Here is a 12,591-nt window from a genome sequence, read left to right as displayed (position 1 = left end):
CTGCGAGGGTACCCACGAAACGTCTGATAAGAGTTAAAAATGCTGTTGTAATTAAGATATGTTTTAAAAAATTAATTCAAAGATATACTGTAATTATGACATTAGTCATATTTGACTAAATATTTACTTAGCTGCTTTTATGAAGCAATCCGTATGTGATTTACTTATCCTTTTGTCTCACTATAACAATTAAACTGACAAAATGCATGACAAGAGAATAAAATTTTATTGCTAGCAATTATGTACAGTTTGCGAAATCGAATCGATGGTTTTTAATAAATCGAAAATTGATTGTGCACACGGAAAATTTCCAATGTTAACATGGAAATAATTCCCATGTTTACAAAGTAGAAATTTCCATGTATGTTAAAATAAAATATTCGTAAACTTATTTTTTTTTCTAAGTAATTTATTAAGTAAATAAAAATTAATTAATTAAATTGATTATTATATACTGTCGGAAACACTTATTTTAAAGTCTTTCACTCGATCAAACAAGACAATTCACAGTGTAAATCACAATAGTAAATTATTCCCCTTTTTGGGAACTTTCTTGTATTTGACGCAAAAGATTTCGTTCTCTAACTAAACTGAAATCATCAGAAATTTTCAGACAGTTGTATTCAATTGAGTCATCAACTGGCAGCCATTCGATAGACATAGAAATCGATGATCCGCAATTTGGATTTCTGCAACAATATCACAATGATAGTTAAGATTCAGCATTTTGTGATCTTATTAGTGAGAAAACAGAACCTTAATTTAAATTATGAGAGATAAGTACCCAGTTTTAGCAAAATTAGTCCACAATTCAATCATACTTTGTTGAATATCATGTTCAGTGGGAAAAGAACTAGGTTGCTCAATTTTACGTACTTCCAATCTTTTAGCATTAAAAAGATAATACAGCTCTTCAGTATGAGCTGCACCTAAATCATTATTCATATGAATACTCAATATTCTCCTTACATGTTTATGCACCTTTATCAATATTAATCATACCTTCTAAATCTGTGGCGAAGAGTTTTTGAGCTACTGCAGTTTCCTTTGAGTAATGATCAAATTTATAAAAGTATGTCGGCACACTCGTTATCGTTGATTGAATTTCCAAGGTGTCATACATGTTAATCGTGAAAAACTCTGCAGTAACTAAATCTACAAATTTTTGAGCATTTTCTCGACTAATTTCGTTATCACCCATGAAAAATCTCTTAAAGTCACTCACAGAGACATTGTGCTCTCGCAAATATTGTCTTTGATTTTCCTGTATTAGTTTCGTGTCTTGATGGGCTTCTATTTTAGCATAATCCTTATTGTCCATGTCTAAAATAATAATTATTGTAAATAAATCGATGATGTTAACGCGTTAGTTAAATTAAATTCTTATGTTGTTTATTTTGCATGCTTTAAGCGCGAAGCTCAAAGGCTATTCTCTCCATTCGCTCAAAAATGAAAAATTTGATTACCTTCAGATTTTTTAGTTTTTCATATATGATTATACATGGAATAATATATAATTCTATATGATCCTACGGATAATTAAATCTGATCAGACCTAGTCAATCGAGACTAATTATTTATGCTAATATATAAATCCATAAGCTTTGCTGGTACATCATGTTTTTATTTCGAATTATGCGTCAAATATCTTTTTTACGACCTACTCATACTATATCTACCCTTTTTGGAATTTTCGTCTGTCTGTCTCTCTGCCTGTATGTACCTTCATAACTAATCAAAAAGTAAAGAAAATAGCAAACTAGGAACAGGTGATAAAAAATAGCCACAAAGAGTAATTAAGATAAAAAAACAGCGCAAGGGGAATAAAAGTGCGAAGGGAAAAAGTTGAAAAGTTAGGTGGATAATAGTGAGGTTATGGAGAAGAACGGTAAAAATGACGGGGGCGGAGGTGAAGGAGAGAGAATAGAAGTAGCGGTCGGCAAGGTAACAAGTATGCCGAAAGGTAACTGACGTAGGGGGCGCCCCACTAAAGGAAGTGTCAACAAGAAAAATGTTGGAAAAGGGAAGAGAATTAAAACAAATATATGATCCATGACAGAATGACTAGATCAAGGAACGATGAGCGAAATGATGAGTATGAGCACCAGAAAGATGAAAATGACGTGAGTAGCTTGGAGGAGAACGAAGGCAACATAACAATAGTCAACGCAATGGAGCAGTCAAATGCAGAAAACGGGAATACATCTATAGACGATGAAAAAAGTCACGAGCACGAAACAGGAAACGGCAGGAAACGCAAGACGAAAACCAAAAGAGTTCTAATGTCAGTGAACCAATAGTGGTAAATACACAAGAGAACCCAAACAGTGAAAATATAGCTGAACTTTTACAAGAAACGAAGAAGAAGCTGGCAAGAAAAATTGAGGATACACTAAAAAATATTACGGAAAAGTGGAAAATAAATAGGTGTCGGTGTGCCCGAAAGAAATGCAGAAAAAGTAGAATACGGACTAGCAATAAGCAGGATTTCACAGGAAACAAGGAAGATGGAAAAGCGACTTCAAAAATGTAGAAAAGAAAAACAGATACTTGTAGGAATGCTAGAAAGTTAAAGAAAGATAAGGAGAAAGGTGGCAAATATGATATAACAAAATGAAGAACGAATAATGCATAAAAGATCAGTTAAACGGATAATGGAAGATGGTAAAGTGGATAGCGCAGACGAATAGGAGTATGAACGAACACCAGATACAAAGGATGTAAAAACAGGAAGTGTAGTGGAAAATACATTGCCATGGGACGAATACGAAGACATGAAGCCGAAGAAGCTTGATGAAAAAGAACAGGAAAGGGAAAAAAATGAAGGAAGGTGAGGAAACTGGACATAGTGATAAGCGGATAACAAGTAAGAAACGCAAAAAGTATAGAGGAGGCTATTAAGAAAGTGACAGAGACAACGGAAATAAAGCCATGTGTAAAAAGCAGCTGTTGGGAAGAGGACAAGTCAATACTCGAAATCGGAGCATGCAAGGTGAAAATGGGCATACTAAAGAAAGTGACGAATGGACAGGATTAAGGACCAAAAATAGAACACACAGAGTTGGTTAGAGAAGAGCAAAAGGAGGGACGATGATAGGATACAAGAAAAACACGGTCCGAAATGCAAAAGTGAAAGTATAGAAGTATAGAGTACTACTAAAAGGAATGATACGAGTCAGCAGCTTCCTCATAACCATAGCGAACATTTATAACAACGTGGGGATTGAAAAAATAGCGGAAGAAGTTAAAAAAGTTGTGGGCGAGGCACTAACAGAAGGATTACTTTATATGCTTTACAGGCAGTCAATTTGATTTTGTGCTTGCTACTTAACGCGCAATTATCTTCACTTATAATTTTGTAGCTTCTAATAATTTGTTTTGTTGGTAGATTATAAAATATTCCGTTAAAACAACCAAACATATGATTGGCAGTCGGCAATCAAATCATTTTGTAGTCATAACTAAAATTTAGTTGTCAGAAGAAAATTTTTTTCTCAGCGTAACTATGTATATATTGGAAATTTTAGTATATGGCCATATATAATGCACTATTCCCGGAAAATTAAATAACTATTTGTCGAATACAACTATTTCTATTTTATGCAATCGAATAGAATAATAATAATAATAATAATAATAATAATAATAATAATAATAATAATAATAATAATAATAATAATAATAATAATAATAATAATAATAATAATAATAATAATAATAATAATAATAATAATAATAATAATAATAATAATAATAATAATAATAATAATAATAATAATAATAATAATAATAATAATAATAATAATAATAATAATAATAATAATAATAATAATAATAATAATAATAATAATAATAATAATAATAATAATAATAATAATAATAATAATAATAATAATAATAATAATAATAATAATAATAATAATAATAATAATAATAATAATAATAATAATAATAATAATAATAATAATAATAATAATAATAATAATAATAATAATAATAATAATAATAATAATAATAATAATAATAATAATAATAATAATAATAATAATAATAATAATAATAATAATAATAATAATAATAATAATAATAATAATAATAATAATAATAATAATAATAATAATAATAATAATAATAATAATAATAATAATAATAATAATAATAATAATAATAATAATAATAATAATAATAATAATAATAATAATAATAATAATAATAATAATAATAATAATAATAATAATAATAATAATAATAATAATAATAATAATAATAATAATAATAATAATAATAATAATAATAATAATAATAATAATAATAATAATAATAATAATAATAATAATAATAATAATAATAATAATAATAATAATAATAATAATAATAATAATAATAATAATAATAATAATAATAATAATAATAATAATAATAATAATAATAATAATAATAATAATAATAATAATAATAATAATAATAATAATAATAATAATAATAATAATAATAATAATAATAATAATAATAATAATAATAATAATAATAATAATAATAATAATAATAATAATAATAATAATAATAATAATAATAATAATAATAATAATAATAATAATAATAATAATAATAATAATAATAATAATAATAATAATAATAATAATAATAATAATAATAATAATAATAATAATAATAATAATAATAATAATAATAATAATAATAATAATAATAATAATAATAATAATAATAATAATAATAATAATAATAATAATAATAATAATAATAATAATAATAATAATAATAATAATAATAATAATAATAATAATAATAATAATAATAATAATAATAATAATAATAATAATAATAATAATAATAATAATAATAATAATAATAATAATAATAATAATAATAATAATAATAATAATAATAATAATAATAATAATAATAATAATAATAATAATAATAATAATAATAATAATAATAATAATAATAATAATAATAATAATAATAATAATAATAATAATAATAATAATAATAATAATAATAATAATAATAATAATAATAATAATAATAATAATAATAATAATAATAATAATAATAATAATAATAATAATAATAATAATAATAATAATAATAATAATAATAATAATAATAATAATAATAATAATAATAATAATAATAATAATAATAATAATAATAATAATAATAATAATAATAATAATAATAATAATAATAATAATAATAATAATAATAATAATAATAATAATAATAATAATAATAATAATAATAATAATAATAATAATAATAATAATAATAATAATAATAATAATAATAATAATAATAATAATAATAATAATAATAATAATAATAATAATAATAATAATAATAATAATAATAATAATAATAATAATAATAATAATAATAATAATAATAATAATAATAATAATAATAATAATAATAATAATAATAATAATAATAATAATAATAATAATAATAATAATAATAATAATAATAATAATAATAATAATAATAATAATAATAATAATAATAATAATAATAATAATAATAATAATAATAATAATAATAATAATAATAATAATAATAATAATAATAATAATAATAATAATAATAATAATAATAATAATAATAATAATAATAATAATAATAATAATAATAATAATAATAATAATAATAATAATAATAATAATAATAATAATAATAATAATAATAATAATAATAATAATAATAATAATAATAATAATAATAATAATAATAATAATAATAATAATAATAATAATAATAATAATAATAATAATAATAATAATAATAATAATAATAATAATAATAATAATAATAATAATAATAATAATAATAATAATAATAATAATAATAATAATAATAATAATAATAATAATAATAATAATAATAATAATAATAATAATAATAATAATAATAATAATAATAATAATAATAATAATAATAATAATAATAATAATAGTATAATTCCTCGTCTTTAACGTCAGTTATTTTTAAGCTTTGTTGTTGGCCTTTTTCCGGCCATTTATAGGGCTCACGAATTCCGGTCTTTTTCGGCCTAGCGAGTTTCGGCCTCATTTTACTACCTGGGCCTTTTTTCAGTCGAGGGAATCGCATAATACATACCTGCAATAAGGAAAACACCTTCCTGAGCCATACAGCCGATAATGCTGGGAACTTGAATTCCAGACTTAGCAGCTTCTTCTACAGGAATAGCTAGAAATGGGTTTTTCGATTTTAAGTCTACTGACGGTACAAAAACATAATTGCGGAGGTAGGAAAACTGTAAAATAATAAATCAATAATGAGAGAATATTCTTATGCATAAATATTTGTTTTTAGCTGCTTAATGTGTCATTTAATAAAATATTGCAGAATCGTCATTTATTTTAACCGTTTTAATTACCTGGCCAGCTGTTAATGATTCAACTGTGTCAGCTAAACTAATTGCGTCAACGCTCCGTAAATACTCAATTAGTTTTTTGGTATCACTAATATTGTTTCCTAATTTTTCAGCGACTTTTTCCGCTACGTCTTTCATAGATTGCGATGGCCTTGCCCATGATTCCGTTGCGACTCCACTTTGTAAAATAGCTCTATGAAATAACCCTATAAAAATTAACATCACCTTTATTGATTTTTTTTAACGGATAAAAAATGAAATCAAAATACGTATTAACCTTCAGCCAGAGGAGATAAAGTTATATAATGAACGGAAGAAGACCCAGCGCTATTTCCAAAAATTGTAACACAATTTGGATCCCCGCCGAACTTATCGATATTTTGTTGTACCCATTTCAAAGCCATCACTTGATCTTTCAATCCCTGATTACCTGGTGCTGCTTCATCATTTAAATTGAGAAAACCTAGATTTTTTTTCATGCAAATTCAATACCTTAGTTTTTTAAAATTAAGTACTCAAATAGTATATAGAGCTAGAGAATTTACCTAAGATTCCAAGACGGTAATTTAATGTAACTAAAACAATATCTTCCTCAAGCAAATAGTCTGGTCCATAAGAATCATCATTTCCGGAACCCCACAAAAATCCACCACTATGCATCCAAACCATTACAGCTCGTGGTGTATCAGGATTCAAATCGGTTGCATAGACATTCATGTAGAGACAATCATCACTTCCCATTAATTGTTTTGACATAAGATCATATTGTGCACACACATCTCCGAACTCTTTAGCATCTTTTACACCCGACCACGCTTCTATTGGTTCTGGATCCTATATAGTATAGTTTATTTCTTATTATTATTATTTCAAATAAATCTACAAATCAATTAAAAACCATACGAAACCTTAAATCTCAGTTCTCCTATGGGTGGCTTAGCATATGGAATGCCACGAAAAGCGTAAATATAATTACTTCCATCGATATTTTTTTCTTTAACACCCTGCAACTCACCCTGCTGCACGTTTACGACATATCTATTTGTTTCGCTATTATCAACTGACAATACTGATTGAATAATAATAATAATAATAATAATTAAGATCGTAAAATTCATCATTGGTAATTCTGACTTCATTCCTTTGTTTACTATAAGACTGTTACAAAGCGCGAAACGAAATTGATAAAATTAATAAGTGACGATACCAAATTTGCGGTTTTTGGCTTATGTCAATTTGCTAAAATAAATGTGTTTATAAAGTTCACCACAGCACTTGTATAAATATACAACATAATTGAATCATATTTCTTTTGGCTGTTATGATTATTATTTTATTGAAAATAATTTGTACTACCGTCGTATGAAAAAATAATAGGAAGATACAGTATACCATGGTTAAAGACATATGGTATCGTGCTGTAGCAACGACTTGCCATAAAATACCAAATTTTCCTGAAGTTCGATACTTTTATACAAATCTTAATTTAACGTTTCAATTGAAGTTTTGTAATTTCTATGAAAATGTAATACTTCTTGAGTTAATTAATAAATTAAAAATTTGTTGTACAAATGCTTATATAAAAAGCATCAACTAATCGTTTTTGTTAAAAAAATCCTGCCAATAAAGTATTATGCTGTTCTCTCATTTATATAAACTGAGACATAAATTTATTAGAATGTACAACAGATTATTTTGATAATGTCTTTATAAAGCGATAAAGTATTTCATATATATTCTTATAACATTAGTTAACTGTTATTTTGTGCAAACTTTTCTATCTGATCAAAATCAGAGTTTCATTAGATATTTCATGCTCTTATAAAGTCACTTTGTGATTGAAAATAAAAATTATAAGTAAATTGATACCCAGTCTTAGCAAAATAAGTAATGAAAAATAAGCATTGAAAAGATAGTATAAATCCTCAGTAAGGGACGTACCTAATTATAATTTATAAAATCTCATTATTATTATTAATAAGCTCACTGTCATAGTATATTGCATAGTTAGAGTACTAAGATAGGGTGGTAGGGTGACATCCACAGGTCGCTTTACGCGATTAATAATAATCTGCAAAACGGAGTCCGTGGCTGTTTAGCGATACAATGCACCTACGAAATTCAAACAAATCGTCGACTCTAAAATTCAGAATTCATATCTAATTGATATAAAATTCACTCAGATGTTTTAATCATTAATTTGAATATTTATTAATTACAAAAAACACAACAACAACCACGTGGTACAACACTCTACAAATGATGAAATGAAGTAACCATATTTAGTGTACTAGCCGTTCAACATACATGTTGACAAAAAACTTTAAGTCACTCAACGAGTCCTATGATGTTTAATAGATAGAGCTCAGTCGGAAATCTTGAGACGCGTTGTGAAATTTCATTATAACACTCATTTTTTGCAACGCCGGTGGAAGACAAGGAAATCTACTTTGACTTAACTCAAATTTTTTGTAACAGTTGATAAATAGCCCTTTAGGATTCGCAACGTAGACGTCATACACAAAAAGGAAATTCCACTGAAATTTACGATGGTAACATTGTAATCGTAGACTATACTTTTATTAGCGTCAATTTTCAAATGTTTTATTTTAAAATTGACTATGTAGGTTAAATTTTTTACTATTTAACATCGTAATTTTAACAAAGACTTTTAGAGCTAAAAATCATTTCATAAATTATAATGTTAACATCGCAAAAAGAATAGAATAATTATTATAATTCAAAACTATATATATTCCCATATTCATCTTTCTATTTACTTTTGAATAAAATAAATATCACAGTGCTGTCTCTGTTACCATACGATGGAAGTTGTAAAAATTACGATGTTACATCGTAGTTTTTAAATAGTAACTGCGTCCTCCATAAGAGGCGCTCTCGTGACTTAAGAGCTTATGACTGTTTATTTGAATCGTTCATATGGATCTTAAAAACTCCATAGACTTGAAGGCCCTTCTGGGGCACGTGGTCTGAGGCGTCGGACATTTTGCACTCAGAAGACCTCGGGTTTGATTCTAACTCCTGAACAATTATTATCTTTTCCTTTTGATTAAAATTTCTCTTCAAATTTTACTATGTTTACATCGTAATTTATACTAAAGAGCTTAAGACTTTATATTATTTGTTTGAAGTATTATTCCTTACATGAAATTTCCGAATCTACGCCGTAAAAATTATGATTTTCAAGGTATAGTTTACCACTACAATAATCGATAGGACAAATTACGATGTTAGAACCGTAAATTTAACTAGATTTTTTTTGCCCTGTATAGCGTTGAGTAAAAAATATTAACTATACCTTCTAAATCTGTGTTCACCAATTTTTGGACTACTGCAGTTTCTTTTGAGTAGTGATTGAACTTATAAAAATATGTCGGTATATCAGGTATTGAAAATTGAATTTCTACTACATCATGGATATTAATTGTAAAACGTTCAGCGCTTACTAATTCTACAAACTGTTGAGCATTTTCTCGACTAATTTCATTGTCACCCACAAAAAATTTCTTTACATCACCCACAGATACATTTCGCTCTTGTAAAAATTGCTTTTCATTTGGCTGAATAAGCAGTGTGTTTTGATTAGCTTCTACGTCGGTATAGTCTTCGTCCTTCAGTTCTACAAATAAAATTATTTTAAATACATTTGAAAGAATCAAGGACTTTTATATTGAAGTAGGTGTTAAAGTAATGATTGTCGTAAAAATACCGCAAAATCTTTTATTTATACCTGCAATAGTAATGAGAGACTCATTACCAGTAAAACCAATGATATGAGGTACTTTGATTCCATACTTAACGGCTTCAATGATCGGAATATTTAAAAAAGGATTCTTTGATTTTGAATCAACTGATTGGACAAACTCATTTCTCCGAACGAAATTATTCTATAAAATAATCAAAGTAAATAGCGCTCATTGGAGTTTTTTCTCTTAATTACGAAAAATAAAGATTTGAAAATTGTTAATTATTTTTCTGTTATCTCGTGTGTACCTGTCGGTTTTTTATTGCCTCTATTGCCTGGACTATACTGTGGGCGTCGACGCTTCGCAAATATTCTGTAAGTTTTTTCGTGTCAGTAATTGATTTGCCCAATTCCTTTGCAACTTTCGGTTAGTAATTTCATGGAATGTGATTGCCTTGCCCATGGATTTGTCACCACCCCACTTTGTAGGATGGCTTTAGTAAATAATCCTAATGAATCACAATAATTAAGATATTTTCAGTAAAAAAAAATTAAGTTTATTTACAACCTTGAGCTAGAGGAGACAGAGTCAAATAATGAACCGAAGCAGCTCCAGCACTTTCACCAAAAATTTTAACATGATAGGGATCACCACCAAATTTATCAATATTCTGTTGTACCTATTTTAAAGCAATTACTGGATCTTTTAATCCCTGGTTACCAGCTGCCTCTTCATCATCCAAATTAAGAAAAACTAAAATTCATTTATCATTTTTAATTAATCTCCCATTCTGTCAAAAGTAAATATATATACCAAGAAATATATTAAACTAGTTAGGTAAGCTTACCGAATATATTGAGACGGTAATTTATTGTTACTAGAACAATATCTTTCTGCACAAGATAATCGGGACCAACCCGGTCATCATTTCCGGAACCAAAAGAAAAACCACCCGTATGTATCCAGAACATAACAGCTTTTCAATTCACACGGGTTTAAATTAGTCGTATAGACATTCAAGTATAGACAATCATCACTTCCTACTATTTTTTGTGTGTAAGTGTACTTTTGTGGACAAACGATACCAAAATGCTCTATGACTTTTACACTGGACCATGCTTTTACTGGTTCGGGTTCCTTTAATTCATAATTTTTCACTTTTCTGTTGATCATATAAACTTATAAATAAATAAAAATATACAAAACCTTGAATCATAGATTTCCAACGGGTGGTTTAGCATAAGGAATCCCACGAAAAGCGTAAAAATAATTATTTCCATCGACAGTTTTTTCTTTAAGTCCTTGCAATTGACCCTGCTGCACTCTTATGATGGGTCTACTTATTTTGTAATAATCTCTTGACAATACTGTTGGAATAATAACACATATGACTATCGTGTTATATACTATTTTCATTCCTGGTTTCATATTAACTGACACGCATGAAATCTCTGATGAAAGACCAAAATCTTATTACGAGCAAGATGTTCTATATAAAATTAATTTGTGGGGATTTTGTAATTTAGAGACTAAATATATCCAACCGAAAGTTTATTTAGCTGTTTTTATGAAGTAATGTGTTTGTGATTTACTTATGACCTCCACGACACTATGGCAACTACATTTACACAATGGGTGACGTAAGACTAAAATATTATTGCAAACAAATATTTATTTTTTCTTTTAAATAATTTGACAATGTCAAGTATGCCTTTGTTTTTGAAAAAGAAATTTTTACCGTTTCTTTCTTCAACAATATCTCTTAAAAAAATAAGCCGATTGAGATGGTTGAGGTGACAATCGATGCGTTTTATTGAATTCTAGAGCTGATTAGATTTTGGAATCGATCAATCGAACCATTTCTGAGACATTTTTAAAAAACTGAAAAAGTTTTTTTTTTGTATTTTTTCTATATTTTAGAGTTCATTTCATCTGTTACGTCCTGGAGTCGTGTCGGCTTGAGATCTGCCGGCGCGAATTATTTGAATTGGACTTGACTGTAGATCTTCAGATACTTAAGTAGTTTTCGAAAGCTCGAAATAACTTGGTCATTTATTAGAGAATAAATATGTTTGATTGATTCATTTAAAATAGAATAGTCGAAGTATTAGATTGAAAATACGCTTAAGTTTTACAATTACTATTTGACAAATAACTTCGTGTCAAAAGAATAATATATTTTAATTAAACCGGGAGTTTACTTGCGTGTACTAAACCACACTACTATAACTTCTAATTGATGTCTGAGAATTTGAGCGTGTACAAGATGCATTGGGCATCGGCTTTTTATATCATTACGCGAGCCAACACCCTAGATAAAAGTGGGGTAAGGTATTAGGGCCTTATTCCCAAAAGTGAGAGTTTGTTATCATCGTTCGACGCTGATGCAGTTGCGTTAGCAGTTGGACGATGTTTCCTCAAGTTTCCAGATATTTCCGGAAAAAACTAGTTTCCATTTTTCTATTC

General features: G+C 26.3%; 1 protein-coding gene across 1 annotated transcript; it reads right to left on the bottom strand.

The window, feature by feature from the left end:
- Nucleotides 1-529: 529 nt before the first annotated feature.
- On the bottom strand, nt 530-11,111 carry LOC103572014 (juvenile hormone esterase). Its single transcript, XM_014442943.2, is given in 14 exon segments — nt 530-689; nt 785-929; nt 1,003-1,323; nt 6,142-6,298; nt 6,422-6,624; nt 6,696-6,881; nt 6,964-7,252; nt 7,327-7,568; nt 9,738-10,058; nt 10,170-10,368; nt 10,451-10,550; nt 10,552-10,633; nt 10,693-10,878; nt 10,973-11,111. Coding segments are annotated over 14 exon segments (2,715 nt in total). The 5' UTR covers nt 11,097-11,111.
- Nucleotides 11,112-12,591: the final 1,480 nt, after the last annotated feature.

This window comes from Microplitis demolitor, chromosome 6 (genome assembly GCF_026212275.2).
Source record: "Microplitis demolitor isolate Queensland-Clemson2020A chromosome 6, iyMicDemo2.1a, whole genome shotgun sequence".
NCBI classification, from domain to species: Eukaryota; Metazoa; Arthropoda; class Insecta; order Hymenoptera; family Braconidae; genus Microplitis; species Microplitis demolitor.
Note: the sequence above shows the minus strand (reverse complement) of the source record. Positions and strands in the feature narration are given on the sequence as shown.